Source organism: Sinocyclocheilus anshuiensis, unplaced genomic scaffold (genome assembly GCF_001515605.1).
Source record: "Sinocyclocheilus anshuiensis isolate Anshui unplaced genomic scaffold, SAMN03320099.WGS_v1.1 scaffold976, whole genome shotgun sequence".
NCBI classification, from domain to species: domain Eukaryota; kingdom Metazoa; phylum Chordata; class Actinopteri; order Cypriniformes; family Cyprinidae; genus Sinocyclocheilus; species Sinocyclocheilus anshuiensis.
This window is the reverse complement of record NW_015552538.1, coordinates 455951-475842: the sequence shown is the minus strand read 5'-3', so window position 1 is coordinate 475842 and position 19892 is coordinate 455951. Positions and strand designations below refer to the sequence as shown.

General features: G+C 38.5%; 2 protein-coding genes across 4 annotated transcripts in view; one reads left to right on the top strand and one right to left on the bottom strand.

Annotated features, from left to right (window-relative positions):
- Positions 1-3221, top strand: part of LOC107663837 (alpha-aspartyl dipeptidase) — a 4890-nt gene extending 1669 nt beyond the window's left edge. The window contains exons 4-8 of one of the 3 annotated variants that reach the window (XM_016454186.1): positions 1046-1125; positions 1202-1375; positions 1593-1652; positions 1849-1931; positions 2335-3221. In XM_016454186.1, coding sequence (XP_016309672.1) covers positions 1046-1125; positions 1202-1375; positions 1593-1652; positions 1849-1931; positions 2335-2401 — 464 coding nt within the window. In that variant the 3' untranslated portion in view covers positions 2402-3221. Of the gene's footprint in view, positions 1-1045; positions 1126-1201; positions 1376-1592; positions 1653-1848; positions 1959-2243; positions 2312-2334 lie in introns of those variants that run through there. The other 2 variants (XM_016454184.1, XM_016454185.1) reach the window with 2 other exon arrangements.
- A 259-nt stretch (positions 3222-3480) lies between these two features.
- Positions 3481-19892, bottom strand: part of itgav (integrin, alpha V) — a 33617-nt gene continuing 17205 nt past the window's right edge. Inside the window, exons 12-30 of the mRNA XM_016454181.1 lie at positions 17330-17535; positions 16848-17039; positions 16656-16701; positions 15577-15684; positions 14103-14158; positions 11066-11220; positions 10376-10513; positions 9156-9223; positions 8908-9055; positions 8167-8259; positions 7950-8029; positions 7372-7452; positions 6947-7052; positions 6671-6829; positions 6269-6394; positions 5753-5866; positions 5093-5200; positions 4720-4839; positions 3481-4398 (exon numbers count right to left, since the gene is read on the bottom strand). Of these exons, the coding sequence (XP_016309667.1) occupies positions 4300-4398; positions 4720-4839; positions 5093-5200; positions 5753-5866; positions 6269-6394; positions 6671-6829; positions 6947-7052; positions 7372-7452; positions 7950-8029; positions 8167-8259; positions 8908-9055; positions 9156-9223; positions 10376-10513; positions 11066-11220; positions 14103-14158; positions 15577-15684; positions 16656-16701; positions 16848-17039; positions 17330-17535 (2203 nt within the window). The 3' untranslated portion in view covers positions 3481-4299. The remainder of the gene's footprint in view (positions 4399-4719; positions 4840-5092; positions 5201-5752; positions 5867-6268; positions 6395-6670; positions 6830-6946; positions 7053-7371; positions 7453-7949; positions 8030-8166; positions 8260-8907; positions 9056-9155; positions 9224-10375; positions 10514-11065; positions 11221-14102; positions 14159-15576; positions 15685-16655; positions 16702-16847; positions 17040-17329; positions 17536-19892) is intronic.

Genomic DNA, 19892 nt, shown 5'->3' with positions numbered 1-19892 from the left:
ATGGCTGCAATATAACAAAGAGTGAAAAATTGAAGGGGGTCTGAATACTTTCCGTACCCACTGTATATATATAGTGCTGTCAAATAATTAATCGCGATTAACCGCATTCAAAATAAAGGTTTTTGATTACAAAGTATGTGTGTGTACTGTGTATATTTTAGGGGTGCTCCGATTGATCGGCTACCGATCACTATCGGCCGATAATCACGTTGGGATGTTTGATCGGCGGTCTCTAAAAAGGCCGCTCTCCAAAAACCGATCTCAAGCTGACTAGGCGCCTGCTGTGAGAGGTTTGGCATGACATGCAGCGGCACCGTCGCAGTCTCTATCCGGCGCGGGTGAAATAATTATAATGCTGAGGGTGAGGTACTCATATTTCTTCTAAATCGTTAAATAACTTATAAAGTAATTTGAAAACCTTGTGTGAGTCGTAATTTCACAAACAGCGTGAGTGAATCACAGCGTGCTCTCTCTCTTTCTCTCTAAAAATACGCAAATGGCTTCAAATCACCACACCTCTGTCTATAAGCCAGCTGCCTGCACGCTGCACAGTTGACACAGGAATTGTCACTGCATTACTTTTTAATTCTTGCCAGTGTTTAACCATTCAGCGCTCGCGCGCTCTCCTGGAGACCGTGCGCTCACGCACACTCGCAGCGCACACACATAACACCAGGTTCACATTACTCCGTTTGCAGTGCATGTGGTGTGTATTTTTTCTGAGCTCATGTTAACGGATTAAGCGTTCACTGCACACGGTTGCGCAGTGCAGAGATCGTTCAGCACCGAGTCTACTGCTGAATTAAAGTAATATATGCATAATAAATATACACAGTACACATTATGTAAACAGAAACTTTTATTTTGGATGCGATTAATAATTTGACAGCACTATATATATATATATATATATATATAAACTAATACAATTGACAAAAAAAATACTAAACATTAAACTAAACACTACACACATTTCATTTATGATTTAAAAAAAAAAGTGAGTGTGTGGTCTGACTTTGTGCTATGCTGTTTGTGTGTCCACTAGGTGGCGGTAATACATTCCGCCTGCTGAAATCTCTCTATGACAGCAAGCTGGTAACTGAGATTAGAAAGAGAGTTTTAGAGGTGAGTTCGTGTCTCTATTAATCAAAGTCTAAAATACAGTGTAATTGCCTGTAACGGGTGTAGTTGTTTCTTTTAGGATGGGATACCTTACATGGGATCAAGTGCAGGTACCAATGTCTCCACCATCAGCATCAACACCACCAATGACATGCCCATCGTCTATCCACCCACATTTGCTGCCATTGGTTTAGTGCCCTTCAACATTAACCCTCACTATCTGGATGCTGATCCCAACAGCAAGCATATGGGGGTACGTTCAAATGATCATGCACAACACCACAACTCCATTAAGTAATATTATATGCGTAAAATCACCCAAAAACATGTATTTTACATAAATTGATTGCCATGGAAAAAAAAAAGAAAAAAAAAAAGAAACTTATCGAATATATCAAATATAATAAACCAAAGTTTTAAGGTAGATCCTTCAGGCTTCATGAACGCAGATTTGATTTTGCATTTTACAGGAAACACGTGAACAGAGAATTGTCCAATACCACGAGGAGCCCGACACACCATGTGTGCTGGTATGTTAACGTACAATACTGTTGGGGTCAGTGAGACAATTTAATGCTCAACAAAGCTGCATTTATTTGATCAATATTACAGTAAAAACAGTAATATACTGAAATGAAAAGAAAGAACCGTTTTCTCTTTGCATATATTTTCAAATGTAATTTCCAGCAGTAGTTGAGCTCTACCACTATATGCTGTTCATGGCAGGGTCTTCGGGAAGGCTCAATGCTCTTAGTGGAGGGAAGCAAAGCCACCTTATTAGGGAGCACCAAAGCACGACTGTTCCAGAGGTTATGCAGAGACTCTTGCTCACGCACATGGAGGTATGTTAACGTACAATACTGTTGGGGTCAGTGAGACAATTTAATGCTCAACAAAGCTGCATTTATTTGATCAATATTACAGTAAAAACAGTAATATACTGAAATGAAAAGAAAGAACCGTTTTCTCTTTGCATATATTTTCAAATGTAATTTCCAGCAGTAGTTGAGCTCTACCACTATATGCTGTTCATGGCAGGGTCTTCGGGAAGGCTCAATGCTCTTAGTGGAGGGAAGCAAAGCCACCTTATTAGGGAGCACCAAAGCACGACTGTTCCAGAGGTAATGCAGAGACTCTTGCTCACGCACATGGAAAATATAACAGAAAAAAATGATCCCAAATAGACAGTGAGACTGTGGATTTCTTTCTCAGGGGGAAGCATACTACGGAGTATGAACCGGGCAGTGATCTCAGCTTCTTACTGACAGATGCACAGTGAGCTGCTACATTATGTGCAATGCAAACATTTTCACAATAAATGATAAAATCCACAATGAAGTTTATGTTTCTTCATTTCCTTCATCATGAGCACAGTTTTGCTTAGAGTACACAAAAACAAAAACTATGGAAGCACTGTAGAATTTAAAGATGATTATTCTTGTATTTAAAGCCTGCAGTTGGTTATTCATCAACCAGACAATTGTTAACAGCTAAACATATCCTGTGAGGTCAAGTTCATCACTGTAGATTAGAAAATGGTGTTATGATAACAGAACCTTTGGACAGCAAAAATAGGTACTAAATTCAAGTCCAGCTATATTCATAAATAGGATCAACTACCAAAAGAAAAACAAAAAATAAATGCAACTACATCAGTATATTTGTTTATTGAATTACAGAAGCATTAACAACATATTGCTAAACAAAATCGTGGGGAAAAAAGAAAAGGAAAGTCAAAAATAAAGTCAAGAGACCGTGATAATTTTTAAACATGGTAGATTCTCAAAAATACATATTTTTGTTGCTATAATTGTGTTCTATTATTATTATTTATTTTATTTTTTTTACAAACTTTACAAACAAATGAGAATATATTCGGGATCATTTTATTTGTGGAAAATGCATAATTTTGATTGAATTATAAATGCATACAATTTTTCATTTAGACAACATACTTATGGCAACCCAATATGGGTAAATTCATATGGGCAGCAGCATTACTATAATACAGTAACAAGAAATCCAGTTTTTTTTTTCAGTGTTATGGGTTATGTATTTCAGTATATCTGAAGTCAAAATTAAGACCAGTAACTATGAACCACAACCTTTAATTAATTGAATTGAATCATTAATTAAATAACCGTTTTCAGTATAACAAAACAATTTAAAAAAGGCCAATATTGTTAAGGATTCCAGCCTCAGTTTTCTAAATTTAGATGTTTTTCCATACCATCAAACTGTTATTTGTATCAATTTATATTAATCAGGATACATCACACTAAATGGATTTTTTCTATTCTAATCAACATGCATTTGGGTAAAATAGATCTTTAAAAAACAGACTAGTGTTTCATCTATAAAAATACTTTTGACCAAGAGGAATATTAAAACTAAAGGTGAGTTAAAACATTATAATAAAGGTGCTCTGTCCATAAGGGGTAGTTTTCAAAATACAAAAATGCTACCATTATATTGCTCTACTGTGCAAAGATATTATCGTTTCTTTTTATAATACAAATTCAACCAAATGCTCTAAACGCACAAACGAAATATTTTCTCAAAATAATACACCTTATGCCCAAATAAGAAATCAAATCCCAACAGCTGAAACAACTGCAAAGAAAACAGATAAGAACTGAAAGTCCAAAGTCCTACAGAAATCCCCCAAACAGCAGAAACTGAGCGGTGATAAACAATATAACAAAAGTTTCTCCCACAGAAGAAGCAGAACCAGCAATCTAATGATGTACCAAACTACCTCACATGTAAAAATCATGATCTCATTTTGTATTATGGTTCATTACCATTATTATTTTTGTTACTTGTAAACAATTTGAAAGGTATTATGATTTTAAATGTGTTATTCTCTATACCCGACTGAAAATCAAATCTCGTCTTAAGACTCAGTGCAGTTAAAGAAGGACAGGAGTGCAGGGGAAATGGGACTGGCACAGGGCTTTAGTCCTATTAACAGAGCATCATGGTTATTCAAACCACCTCAGCTGTGTGACGACAGCCATCTCACTCATCAGGGCTGTCTGGATGATTAAAGGCTGACCTGCTAATAAAGATGAAGGATGTGTTGTACTCTCATCAGCATTGCTGTAAATCAGGCACACTCCTGCTGCTGTGGCATTATTGAGTTGGCACTGTGATAGACTAGTGAAGATGAACAGCTCAGGCTTCTGTGTTTCTGTCTCCGTTCTCCTGAGGCTGAAGCTGCTCTTTCTCTATGCTGTCGTCCTGGGGCGGCCGCACACGTTTAAAGAAGCCCAACTGAGGAGGAGAGAAATCAAGATGGAACCAGTCAATGATATTTGTATGCATAGTTCAATACCAAAACTTCCGTCATTGATACAAATACCAATGAAAATTAAGTAAACCACAAAAGAGACATAGATATTTTTTTACATTTTACATAAAATAAATAACTATTGAATAGGCCATGGAAATGCAAGTAATAGTCACTGATTAGAGGCTAAAAATATAAAAATAATATTTTTAATATTTATAAAATTAGCAACACTAATTCTGACATCCATAGTCCATCAAACTCTCAGTCAGTCTAAGTTATTTGACTAGTTTACAGCTGTTCACCTTATACATGACAAAGATGAGCAGAGCCAGGAGCAGAAGTCCGGCCAGGACAGCCAGAGCCACCACCCATCCTGGGACAGGCTGAGGGTTCTCTGAATTCCAGATCACCTTCAGAGAGGCCTGCAGGACAGAGATGTGTGATAGTGACACTGACATCATACAACCCCTCAGTCGTGATCAATGAAGACAGTAAAAAAAACACCATATATTCAGTGCACAAATGTGTTCTTTTTTTTTTTGGTTATGATTTTTTTTCTTTGCTTTAAAAAGTCTCATAAATAGTGGTTAACCATTTCACTCTTTCTAACCCAAGAAAATCCAAGAAAAAGATCAAAGTTATGTCCCCTTTACATTGATGATTATAGGAACTTACCGATGTTGTGCTGGCTGGGAGCTCAGAATACAGATTTTTATATGGCATCTCTATGACACTGAAGGATGCTGAGGAGCGAACATTGTACGATTTGTTTTGACTTTCAGCCTAAAAGGAAAGAAAACCACTGCTGTGTTTTAAATGTATTAGTATTTGTGCAGTGAAAACAGGATGTTAAAGATCCTGTTTAAAGGTCGTGAACGGCGTTTTGTTTTGTCTCCGCGTTCGTCACTAATCACACAACGGCAACGTCTTACGTCATCCACCGGAACAGCTTCCGCATACCACAGTCAGCGAAGTGAGAAAAAAAAGTGTTTATTACGTTTGAAATATGGATATTTATCTTACAAAAATGCATGGATTCGCTACAGGAGGCCTTTATTCACCCCCCGGAGCCGTGTGAGGGATGTTTCATTATGGATGCACGCACTTTATTTCACGTCTTCTGAACTGTTGACAACCAACACCCGCTTACCCCCATTGAAAGCCTTGGAGGGGCCAGGACAATTTTCAATATAACTCCGATTGGGTTCGTCTGAAAGAAGAAAGTCACATACACCTAGGATGCTTTGAGGGTGAGTAAAACACAGGCTAATTTTCATTTTTGGGTGAACTAACCCTTTAAGGCTTTGCAATGTCAGTCAAATGAATTGTTTTTACCTTGAGAAACGTGCTCACGGCGAGTCTGGAGTAAATAAATAGAATGGCACTCTGGCCTTTCTCCAGCCGGCCGACCCAACACTTAATCTCCTGACACTCCGCATTCCCACAATCCTGTGTGGATACACACAAACCATTGTACTTGCATTCATGCATACTGGTGTAAAGGACAGTTCAATGACTCATACTGACTGCACCTACTGATGTGTAGAAGGGTAAAACGGTTCCCATAAAAAAATGGTTTGATGGTTTGATAACCATAATAATAGTTCATATATTTTATATATACACACTACTGTTCAAAACTTGTGTTTGTGTTTCTCTCCTGAATTTCTGATTAAATAAATGTAGCCTTGGTGAGCATTAGAAATGTCTTTCAAAAATATCAAACAAAAATTCACTGAACAACTTTTGAACAGTGAAGTGTTTATATTTCAAATTCAATATAAAACTGTTCCAGGTACTTCACAGACAATGGTGGTTGTCAAATGGCAACTGTTAAAGCTGTGAACATACCAGAATCTCCAGGTTCTCTTCCTCTTGTTTGTCCTCTAGGTCTCTGCGGTGGACGCTGTGTCTGTTCCTCCCCTCGGCTCTGTCTCCGCTGGCAGAGGTCTCATTTTTGTCAATAAATCTGGGATTCTAGGTGAAAGCAAAAGCATAGGTTTATCCCTGGAATATTAGATGAGTTCCTAATTTCAACCAATTTGTGAACAAACAAAAAGTTTTTAACCATCCATGCAACTAATTTGTCTGTCCACACTGTAAAAAAAATCCCATTTGTTGGATGTTACAAAATGTCACAGCCAGTCAGAACATACAAGATATTTAACATACAGCTGTGTGTGGAGTGGGGTTTTGGGTCCTGTTTACACCTGTTATTAACAACGTATGTATACTTGATTGTGGGATACATACAGTGACATTAAGCGGGTTGAGCTCCCTGTTTGAGCTGCAATTCATGTTTCCGTCCACTTCAAACTTGGTGATGTAGAGCAGAGAGCCATTGTTGAATCTGTATGGCCACTGCACATCTAAAATGGCCTTACTGAAAGTACTGGGTCCTGTGTTCCTTAGCTAGTAAGATAAGTGATTACAGCAGAAAGAAAAAAAATAAAAAATCTAATTATGCACTGCTGAAGTTTAATAAATGTATAATGTCTTTGACCAATGATCTTTACTGCATTTTTTTACCTCATAGATGTGCTGTACAAGAGGTCCAATATCATCCTCCAGAACAGGATTCTCTTTTGGCTGCCAGTTAGCGATGGGTAAAAACACCTGCTCTGGCGCAGACACCCTACACAGGATAGAGCAGATGAATACACAGTGAAGATCATGTCTAGTAACAGCCAATTATAATGCTCAAGTTCTTTTTTTTCATCATTCAGGTTTTTATTGACATACTTAATCCATACTGGATCATTTTCACTTTCTTAATTCACATTCTTGGTCATATTGTGCAAGTCATTCTAAAAAAAGTTTGCCCTCTTAATCTAAATGTCATAACTTGTTGCAACTTAAAAGTAAAATGTGTTCTAAATGGTTCTAAATTTTAAATCCGTTTACATAATACATGTCACACAATTTTAACAGAAATATGATTTAAACGATCATACCCTCTTAATTTCACTTTGGCCAGCACAGCAAGCTTTGTGACAACAGAGACCAAATTGCTGGTATTGTTGAACTGATTTGAGCTGGAAGCAGAAGGGAATTATTCATTTCCAATAGGTGGTGCTGTTGTTTTAAAAACGGATACATTTCATCAAATTACAGACAATATGATAAAATATTACCATGGACCACTCTTTATGTTTCAGAAATGCACTACAAATCATTGTGGTAAAGACGGGCGAAGACACGAGGGTGTAAGGAAAGAGTGAGAGACAAAAAGCAAAGCAGGATGTTCTTACAGAGACAAAAAATAGTAGTTCCCTGTAATTAACAACACTCTAAAAAAAACCACTGGCAGTCAGCAGGAAACTGTAGCATTAGAAGCAAATGCTGTCTGAAGTTTTACTGATTTAAATAAAAAGACAGGAAGTGAAAAAATACGTTTAGGGCGTCTTTGCTTTACATTTGTTCTAATGGCCCTCCTTGGGCTACTGATGGCTCACCAAACTCCATTTAATTAACATTGCACAAGCAAATCTATCAACTATATTACTGTAATAGCAAGCATTAATTCAAATACCTCTGTATCTGCAAGCCAAACTTGACTTCTGTATCCTGTTCAGAGAGCTGGTGCACACTGAAGCGCAATCCTGCTATTATCTACACAAACAACGCCATTTTACAGAAAAATATGAAAGGAAATAGCTCATTTATGTTACAATAAGCAACATTTAAAAAATTAACTTCTGGTACAAATAAATATGCAGACACTTTAGTGAGGAAAGTCTGTTGGTCACCTTAGTTCCTCCTTTCATTGGGTTCCCAAGATCACAAACCACCACTCTGGTCTGATTCTCTTTCTTGAAGGCACAGGACAGTCTAGACAATGTCTGAGATACAAAAATAACATATGCACCTTCAAACAATTCTAAATGATGTCACAGAACAGCATAGAAATATTATTGATAAATAAAAGTACTTTTGACTTGTCCCAAAATTTGTAAAAACACTAAATTACACTAAATGGTCTTAATGAGGCAATGCGGTTATGCGTTATTTTAAGGTGTCTATGATACAGTGTAATTATATATTTAAGTACTGAGTAATGTTAATTAACTACATGTACTTAACTGTATGGTTAGGGTTTGGATTAGCATTGCATGTTACTTGCATGTAATTATGCATAATTTGTTGTTATTATAATAGTAAGTACATGTAGCTTGTGACAAGGTCACTGTAAAATAAAGAGTTACCGGCAATGCTTTCCAAAGCTTTTGAAAGCAATGTTCAGCTTGTATTTTTTTTTTTAAAGTGCTTATAAATCTTCCTTTAGGTGATCTGACTACTGTCCAGAGAAACTTTTGCTTGTGTTTGCAAATGGAGCAACAAGTTACTAGTAAGATTACCAGTTTAATTGTTATTAAACCTGGAACATCTGTTAAATCAGCTCTTTTAATACAAAATTAATGGTCTCATTACAGGAGGTCACAGTAGGGAGGACAGTGCACTTTATGAGGTGTAGATGGGTCACTGCTTACCTCACTGTTACGCACAACCCCAATGAAATCTGCCTGAGATGGTAGGGTGACGGTAAGGTCGGCCTCATATGCCCCCTCTCCTCCATTCTCTGCTGTGACCTCTAGGGTCAGGGGGTTATCGTCACCTATGTAGATCTCTTTCTGGTCACTGGAGCACAAAACAACATCAAAAGCACCAAGTTAATCTCCAGCTCCACACCACCAGACAAGGCAATGGAATTTAAGGCTGAGATGAACCAATGACTCACCTCACAACAGACAGTTTTAAGTCTGGCTTGCAAATATTGTCTTCACCACAATCCAGGAGAATGTGAGCCTGGAAAGTCACAAGGGATTATAGGAAAATAAAGTGAGTTTTTATTTTTATCCAATGCTGTTTAATGTTAATTGTTTGTGTAAATCAGCAGGTAAGTCTTTGGTTAGTAGAAGATTTGATCTTTTGAGCAGCTTCTGCACAAAGTCTCGTTTTTGGTTCCCACACTTTAAGACCAATGAATTCTTACGGTTTTCCAGTAGTTTGTGATAACTAGAAAAAAACTATAAAACAAAAAAAAGTGTCAAATAATTCAAGTTAATTAAAAAATGAATTATTTAGACCAATTTGCAAAATCGGCTCCATCAATTCCTTGAAAGTTTTCTCACAATGAAAAATATTTCAGAACACTGCATAAAAAAGACTTATTAGGATTTTAATTATTTCCATGGCTTTTCTAAATGTAGAAAACATTTTAAAATTCCCTGCTACTTTTAGTTTGTCCATGTCCATTGGAAAAGATTTTAACTCTACCATGTCAGCCATGTACGCAGTATAAACCACGTTCATCTGTTCCATCGTCATCCTTTCCTACAGACGCAGAGATCTTTCCAGAATACACGAAAGATGCAACTCAGCCCATGACAGCCCCACCCAATGAGGAAACAGAGTGCTCATTCACTACCGCTCAAAAGTCTGAGGTCAGGAAGATTTTTCTTTGGAAGAAATGTATACTTATCTATTAAATTGATGTATTAAATTGATAAAAATATCAATAAAGACTAGATTTTATGATTTGTTATGATACAGAAGATTTCTATTTCAAATATAGTTGTTCCTTTTTTGGTTTTCACACACAGTTTTTAACACTGATAATGTTTCTTAAACTTCAAATCAGCATATTAGAATGATTTCTGAAGGATCATGTGACACTGAAGACTGGAGTAATAATGCTGAGAATTCAGCTTTACCATCACAGGAATAAATTACATTTCAAAATATATTAAAATAGAAAACCGTTATTTTGAATTGTAATAATATTATACAATATACTGTTATTTCCTGTATTTTTAATCACACAAATGCAGCATAGGTGAGCATAAGAGAATTCTTTCACATTAAAAAAAAAAAAATCTTAATGACCCCAAACTTTTGAAAAGCAGTGTATATGTAGTGCCCCTGTAACCAGAGATCTAGTGTGGGAAACAGCTGTACCTGCTTGGTGACATTTGTAGGTGTAGACTGGTCAAGGATGGGCAACAGGCCGGTCTTATCTGCTGCTGCTTTGTAATTCAAGCTGTACTCCATAAAAACAGAAATGGGTGTGATCTTATCCCTAAATTCTGAGTCATCCTGTTAAGAGAGAGAGAGAGAGAGGTAGAGAGCCAAAAGTGGATGGGGAGAGAAATGGGGCCTCTAGTTCAATGAGCTCAAGGCTGGGGAATTTCAGTCCAGCTTATAAGCTCTACAACATGCTCTTTTATGTCCAGAAAAGAGCTTTGGCTTTCCAGGTCAAATCCTTCTTTAGCTCTGCAACGCATTGTTCCTGTTCGAAAACAAAATAACGACATATTCCCGTGCCAAACATCTGGGCTATCTGCCACTACACCTTTAAGCACAGAGCAAACACATATTTGATGACATAAAGGCATGAGCACTTCTTCAGTTGGCCAAGTAAAACAAAACTACACTAAACTTTTCACAGCCCAGTACTGGCATGATCAGCAGAAGTGAATGAGTCACATAGGGATTCTGTGTGTTCCTGTATCTCAACTGATAGAGCATTACATCAGGAACACCTAGGTCACAGGTTTGATTTCCTATAAAATATATACCTTGCAAGCACTGCAAAATGCTTTAGATAAAACATCTGTCAAATAAATAAATGTGAATGGATTTGCTCACTATTAAATAAGCCTGAAGCTCCTCGCAGGCCGGTCCCTGGCTGTTGGAGACTGTCATGTTCTTTGAATAATGAGACATCTTGTTATGGAGGAACAGCACCCGTTTGATGGCTCCCTTGTGTTTGAGACGGTCCAGGGTCAGATACACTTGGAAATCTGTGAATGAAAGGGCACATTTTCATTTCAATTATAAAGGAGAGAAACACAAATAGCAATACAAAGCACTAAATTCAGAAGGAATGAGGGAGCCATTTACATTCTTCACATAACACGAGTTTCTCCTTTAAATGAAAGAGGCAATTTAAAGGAAACAAGCAAAAGAAATATAATCTGCAAATGAAACTGTTTAGAACACAAGCAGTCAACCCTGAAACCTTTAAACAGTTATACCCCTGAATTTCTGTAAGCATTTAGCTGCTTTATAGGGGTGATATGATGCGATTTCAATTTTTCCTTTCTCTTTGGAGTGTTACAAGCTGTTCGTGCATAAAGAAGATCTGTAAAGTTGCAAAGACTAAAGTCTCAAATCCAAAGAGATATTCTTTATAAAAGTTAAGAGTCAACCACGCCTACCTAAAACGGCTCGTTCTAACATGCCCCCACATGTCTACGTCACTATGTGGGAAGATTTGAATAACGCCGCCCAAATGTTAACGCAAAGAAAGAAGTAGTAACTTTTATTCTTGCTGTAGTATTATTGCCGCCGCCGCCATGCCGTGAAGGCTCTGTGTGTTTCGTTGTGAAAGCGAAACTACATTGTTTGGCCTTCCAAAAGAGGACGATATCTGCTTCGTCATGCCTGGAGCTGATCCGTGCTGGTCGCCGAGGAAATACATCAACTTCGCGCTGTGGATCGCCGGATCGGCTTTCACCGTGGACGAAGCAGAGTCCAGCCCGGGGTCGTCACATGTGGTTGCCGCAAGCCCGCCGGACGCTCCTTCGTCGAGCTCAAGCCGGCCTCTGCTCACTCTAGGCCTCCAGCCTCCGCTCACTCAAGGCAGCGGTGTGTGACACTGTTTCATTGTGAAAGCGAAACTACTTTGTTTGGCCTTTCAAAAGAGGACACGACTAGAAATCAGTGGTTAAGTTGCATTTACAACACCGTTCCAGAACAGTTTAACCCAAATATTCAGATGTGTCCAGCGCATTTTATGGAGGACTGATCCTGGAAGAGTAGACTACAATGCCGGCTGTTCTGACTCAGACTGTAAGTAAGTTTTTTATATTTAAAGAATTTGCATCACAATATGGTAAGGGGCGTAACATTTCCGTCACACACTTGAGGTATTCGGCCAATCACAACGCACTGGATAGCTGGCCAATCAGAGCACACCTCCCTTTTCAGACCTATGAGCTTTGTAAAAATTGACGCGTTTCAGAAGGTGGGCCATAGAGGAGAAACAATAATGTACAGTATGTGGAAAATAATGTGTTTTTTGAACCTTAAACCGCATAAACACATTTCATTACACCAAATACACCAAATAATGTTCTTTTTAGCAGCATCATATGACCCCTTTAAAGCCCTGGTTCAGTCTGTCTGGAGTAACCTGGGGTTAACAGTCTTGCTCAAAAGACACAATGGTTATGGCTCTTGGAGTTTCAGTATGGACCTTTTAGTTACAAGCACAGATATATAAACACAGCTGCACTTAAAGGCGACATATGAGCACTTGACTTTGAAAATATGCTTCAAAAACATTGTCCTTAAATGAACAGTCCACCCATGTCATTGCAAACCTGTATGACTTTCTTTTGAGTGAGACAAAAGAGGATATAAAAGACTGAAGTACATCAGAAACCATGTAATACTGGACACCATTGACATACAATTACATGACAAACACTGAGACATTTCTCAGAATCTCTTCTTTAATGTTCTACAGAACAAAGAAAGCCAGAGATCTGGAGTAACATGAGGATGAGTAAATTTATGGGTAAACTATCACCCACACTGACACATTAACAACAGTTCTTCAGTATTCTGAAACTTTCTCTGCCTAGTCATAGTGAGGTAAACAAGTAGGACAGAACTAGTGACTACATCTATTATACTATATTTCACCCGACAGCAATCACACAAAAAAGCACTGATACTCATTTCACATACAATGAGGGGTTTACATGGATGTCAAAGGCAAAGTCACAAAAACTAGGTGTTTAAAGAAATACTTTTGTGGAAAACAAAAAGCTAGTTTGCAATGTTTTCGAAACAAGTCTTTTATGCTCACCAAGGATACATTTATTTGATGAAAAATACATTAAAACTAATGCTGTAAAATATTATTATAATTAAAAATAACTGTTTTCCATACATATCTGGATATATTTTTCTTCAGTGTCACGTGATCCTTGAGAAATCATTCTAATATGCTGATTTGCTACTCAAGAAACATTTCTTATTATTAGCAACAGAACAATGTCTTCACTGTCTCTTCTGATAAATTTACTGTTGAATAAAATAATTAACTTGTAAATATAAATAAATGAAAATCTAACTGACCCCTAACTTTTCAACAGTAGTATATTCATACCTACTACATGTCCTACTCATAACAAAACAACTAAACTGATACAGTGTTTGTGTTTCAGCTGTAAGCGGCAGATCCATATATGACAGACTTTGCACCATACACACATCCGCACCTTAAGCTTGCATAACGGTAGCCATTAGCTCAACCAGAGCATAGGAGAACTTCAAAGCGCACAGAGAAATAATGAATTGGCATCATGGTCTGTGGTCTATGAACAGTGGGCTGTGGGTCTGGTAGCCATTACACACCAGACTGTGAGATCCACGTGAAGACTTTGTGAGCGCCAGACGCTGGGCTTTTAAAGGCTCTGCACCGTACGTCCGGCTCCAAACACACTGATGCCTGACACGTTGAGCTCTAGTTTCCCGCCGCAGCAGTGCTCATAACACACACCGCAACAGCAGGACTCCATTTACAGCCACCTTGTGCTCCTACTACGTGCAATAATAGGTTCCATTGCCCTGGATATTATACATTTGCATATATAAAGAAAAAAGTACTTACGAAGAGATGGCGGCGCTCCCTTGCCATTTGCCTTCAGACAGTATTTCACAGTAAAGCTAAGGGAAAGAATTGAGTAGGATTACCATTATTTTCATGATAATCTCAATGAATAATAGTCAAAACAAGCATCTTAAAGATATTACTGATGATATGTACGCTCATTTCTGCTTAAAGGGGTCATGACATGAGAAATCAAATTTGCCTTGATCTTTTGGCATACAAGAGGCCTCTGTACCATTAAAACATCCTGCAAGTTTCATCTCTTAAAACATTTCATATCTTAAAATCTTGAGGATTTTGTTTTGTAATCGGGGCACAGTGTCATGGAGAGCTCACAAAGAAACATTTGTTGAAAGATGAAGCAGTACTAGATCTGACCGCAGATGCATCACAAACCGTAAGTAAATAATTTCATAATGCTTTGTCTGGAAATGACCGTTTTATTTTGATCATGTTGTCAAAACACTCACATGCAATAGTGAGGGGGCGTTGATACCGTTTCCTATGCAATGGCATTAGCCAATCATAACAGTGGCTGATTACGGTGAAGCCTTAAAGGACACGCCCCTTAAAACAGGAAATTTTAGGCCATGTCCACACGTACACGGGTTCCGTTTAAAAAAAATCTCCGTCCACATGAAAACGCAAAAGCATGCTATGAAGCACTGTCAAGAGCAGGCCAAGCCAACAGGTGGCGATATAATCTCAACCATAAAGCCATGTTGGCCAATCAGAAGTCTGAGTTTCCAGTAGGCGGAGATAATAGTGCATGCTCCGACGTCAAAAGCCAAAATCTCCGGTTTCGCTGTCTACACGATAACACTGCAACCGGAGTTTTTGAAAATCTTCACCCTGGCAGGAGTTTTCAAAAATGTTCGGTTTCAGTGACCTGGTGCTGCGTTTGCGTGTGGACGAACGGCCAAACCGCATAGAAAAAGCTGCGGTTTCGAAAATACCCGCGTTCGTGTGGACAGGGCCTTAGACAGAGGGTCAGAATGAGGGTTGAAAATAATAATTTTTCCACACATTTATATTTATTTATTGTGCAAAAAACTTTATTAACATTATAAGTAAACCTCAAGGAACATATTAAAATAATACAAAAAAAATCCATGTCATGACCCCTTTAAGAAATAAGTTCTTTAAATAGATGTTTCTAAACAGGGGCATATTCATGCAGACCGATGCTTCTGTTAATGTATTCTTGCACAAACAACTGGTTTTAACAGATGCAGAATGTTACAAGAATAACGAACCTCAAAAAAAAAACAAAAAAAAAAAGTCGAGCTTAGTGATATATTAGGGATATTCACAATATATTTGATATGATTTTACTGGTGATATAAGAGGCAACAAAATTATTATTGCAATGATTTTAATGCACTTCTTATTTGGTAATTACATTTCCATCATTACATGAAACAAATTGCACCATGTATGTTTGGTTGAAACTGATGAAAAAACCTTGACTCACCAGGAAACTGTGGTGGTTGTACCAGGCAGGGTGCAGCTCTTGTCTTCAGGGTTTAGGATCTGTGGGCTGATATCCAATGTGGTGTTCACGCTGATGACCGGACGAGCCCTAATTACACAACACAAGCAGGTATCATCAGTCTACCAATTCAGACAGGTTCCTTATACTGTAAGATGGTAGACAATCACAGACAAATCATGAAAACACTAATTTAGTTTTATATGATTATTTTAGTGTAGTTTTTGACTCCCTGACCCTTAGAATTTAACAGGCTAATTTTGCTGTTGTACCTTTGGGACTTCTTTATGTAAATGGCCTCTGTTATGATTGATTATCCTCATTGCATATGCCTAATTCACAGATCCAGTAATAAGTACCCAATCAGAGCTGTAGAATACTAAAAAAGCACTGATATTAATATGTGGGTGGTAATATTACTATGTTCATGTTTGTGACAACAATACTGTATGGGATTCAGAATCACCTATTTTTTGAGCTTAGTATCCATTAATGGTCAAGATCAGTGTTTCTCAACCCTGGTCCTGAGCGCCCCCCCAACACTGCACATTTTGTATGTCTCCCTTATCTGACACACCTATTTCAGGTCCTGGAGTTTCTTTTAATGAGCTAATGAGTTGAATCAGGTGTGTTTGATTAGGGAGACACACAAAATGTTCAGTGCTGGGGGGCGCCCAGGACCAGGGTTGAGAAACACTGGTCTAGATGGACTGGGAAGGGAGTTTCACACTGTATGACTAAACTTTTGATCACTGTTTTTTAACACTCAGAGCTTATTGTGCAATAATGATGAGCTGACTGTACATTTTGGCTTACACAGTATGTGTAATACAATGTAAATCTAAGCCCGGTGGTCTTTAATGTACATAAATAGATGATGGCAAATGTTTCACTGTGATTTTCTTTTTATACAGCCTGTAACTGCTTTCGCTACTTGCACATAAAGCAAATTAAATACTGCTGAATTAAATGAGACCACCTTTAATAGCTTATCCGGCCCTGATCATAAAAGTCAATCAAACGCATGTGTGAGTTCAAAGTGAAGCATAAGCATTCTGTACCTGTACAGAACAGCTTTGTCAGCGCCAAACACCCCAACAATCAGGTCTATAAGAGGAGAGAGTGTGAGAGAAAAAGAATGAGTGGCCATAGAAGAGTAAGAGAGAGGAAGTAGCTTTGAATTTAAGTGACTGTAATCGGTTAATTGCAAAAGACGTGAATATGTAAAACAAGACTGATTGTTGAAATCTAACCAGGGTATCCATTCTGATCGACATCTGTGCCTCCATTCATGGCGTAACCAAAGCTAGAAGGCATGGAAGCAGACGCCCATGTTCCTTCCAGAACTTGAGAGGCCACAGGATTGGGCCCTGTGGGACGCCCGTTATGAATGTACACCAGGCCACGGTGGAACTGCCCACCATATGGGGCAGCAATGGCCACATCTGAGAAAAAACAAAGGGATTAAAAATAAAACCATTTTAAGTCGTGGTTATTGAGTAACTGCCATGGGCAGTACTGTTTTTATCTGCTTGTACAGCATTTGCACAAAAAGCTCATAAGTCATGATTACTGTTGCACAATGAGGCAAGGAAGACAGTGACAACAGCATCAGACCATGACCACAAATGACTAAATATGTACTGTATGTTCGTCAGTGTTGCAAGCTAGGTTGGGTCCTGAAAGAACAGCACAGAAAACCGAGAAAATATGTAGAAGAAAGACAAAATAGTACCATTATATCCATCCATGTTGAGGTCTCCCAGGCTGCAGATGGAACTTCCATATCGAGCATAGATCTCAGAACCAGTGAGTTTGATGACATTGTTGAAAGTGAAGCCACCTTTGCATAGGTAGACATAGACCTGACCCACCTCCCTCAGCTTCCCATCTGAGCCACGGTCCATGAACAGAGGAGCTCCCACCAACAAATCCATCTTCCTGAAGGGGGAAATAAAAGATTTATTCGAACTGAAAAGATCAGCATAGGTTGTGTTTGGGATTTTGCAGTTACGCTTATCAACCAGCATAAAACAGCTGGAAGATTCTGCTGAATAAATGCCAAACTTCGAAAGTGCTAGTAATAAATGCACAGAACTAAAAAAAGATAAGCTGATGAAAACTACCTCATAATAAAAACAGGGCCATTCTGAACAAAAATGGTCAACATGTTCAGGCAGAGAGCAACTTGTCTGGAAATGTAGGGAACTTTATCTTCACTGTTGCACAATGTTCAGATCTCAGCTCATTTTTTGAAATAATGCCAGTGAATGCTCTCAAAACATTGCTGTGCATATATTTAGGCTAGGTTTACTTGGCCCAGAGTCGTAAAAATGAATTGCTAACATGAATAAAATTTAAAACAGTGGTTCTCAACTGGCTTCTAAAAAACATTAAATTAAAATGCCCAAAAACCTATGGTTTGCGTGAACGCACATAAAACGCTTTAATTAATAATTTTTTCACACCCTTTCTGTTGTTGATGAACAAGATGGACTCATTTGCTGAATAAATCACATGCCCCCTATTCATTCAATCACATTCATACAGTAGGTCCAACCAATGAAATGCTTTGGATGTCTTTGGAGGGTGGAAACCCCCCCCCCCCCAGACCCCCCCCCCCCCCCAAAGCAGTCATTTACTTCAACAAGAAAACACTTGAACAAATGATACGAGTCAGTGCTAGGACGTGAACAAGAATGTTTTGCTCACTTAAAAGATTTGTTCATAAGCAGTGATTCATTCATGAGCCACTAACACAGAAAAGTTCCTAATAATGATTCTGGCCTTAACAGACACCACTACATACACACACAGATTAGGAATATACAGTGGGGAAAAAAAGTATTTAGTCAGCCACCAATTGTGCAAGTTCTCCCACTTAAAAAGATGAGAGAGGCCTGTAATTTTCATCATAGGTATACCTCAACTATGAGAGACAAAATGAGAAAAAAAAATCCAGAAAATCACATTGTAGGATTTTTAAAGAATTAATTGGTAAATTCCTCGGTAAAATAAGTATTTGGTCACCTACAAACAAGCAAGATTTCTGGCTCTCACAGACCTGTAACTTCTTCTTTAAGAGGCTCCTCTGTCCTCCACTCGTTACCTGTATTAATGGCATCTGTTTGAACTCGTTATCAGTATAAAAGACACCTGTCCACAACCTCAAACAGTCACACTCCAAACTCCACCATGGCCAAGACCAAAGAGCTGTCAAAGGACACCAGAAACAAAATTGTAGACCAGCACCAGGCTGGGAAGACTGAATGTGCAATAGGTAAGCAGCTTGGTGTGAAGAAATCAACTGTGGGAGCAATTATTAGAAAATGGAAGACATACAAGACCACTGATAATCTCCCTCGATCTGGGGCTCCACGCAAGATCTCACCCCGTGGGGTCAAAATGATCACAAGAACTGTGAGCAAAAATCCCAGAACCACACGGGGGGACCTAGTGAATGACCTGCAGAGAGCTGGGACCAAAGTAACAAAGGCTACCATCAGTAACACACTGCGCCGCCAGGGACTCAAATCCTGCAGTGCCAGACGTGTCCCCCTGCTTAAGCCAGTACATGTCCAGGCCCGTCTGAAGTTTGCTAGAGAGCACTTTAAAAATCCTACAATGTGATTTTCTGGATTTTTTTTTCTCATTTTGTCTCTCATAGTTGAGGTATACCTATGATGAAAATTACAGGCCTCTCTCATCTTTTTAAGTGGGAGAACTTGCACAATTGGTGGTTGACTAAATACTTTTTTGCCCCACTGTATATATGACATTAATTGAAAATTATAATGGCAATAGATGTATCATAGAGCTCAAGCTGCTCTAATTGACTTACTGCTGAAAGAGTCAAGTGTTGTTTACATTTAAATGAACTTCAACATTCTAGGTCTGTAACAGCTGCTTGTATTGATATTTAAAATAAAAATAAAAAGTCCCTGAAGCCTTGAAGCTAATCACGCATGCTGCAAGCTTTTCAACTCTACAGTTTGGCGAGTTTTATCAATTTGTCAAATCTGTAAAGTGTTTCTCCAGGCATCTTCATGGAGCAGCGTCGCCCCAGAAGAAGCAGGGCTCTTCCCACACACCTGAGGGGATTCTTGGTGGAGGGCATCTCTTCCATTCAAGAGGTCTGTGAGCTTTCACAGCTGGCAGTTGTAATCAGGTTAGATCACACCTACAGCTGCATCTCTGCCAAAGCTCACAGACCCAACAGACTGGAAGAGCGCTACCTGAACAACTGCGGTCTTTCCTGACATCCGTCCAGCAGCCTCAGTCTCTTCGGTGGACGAGTG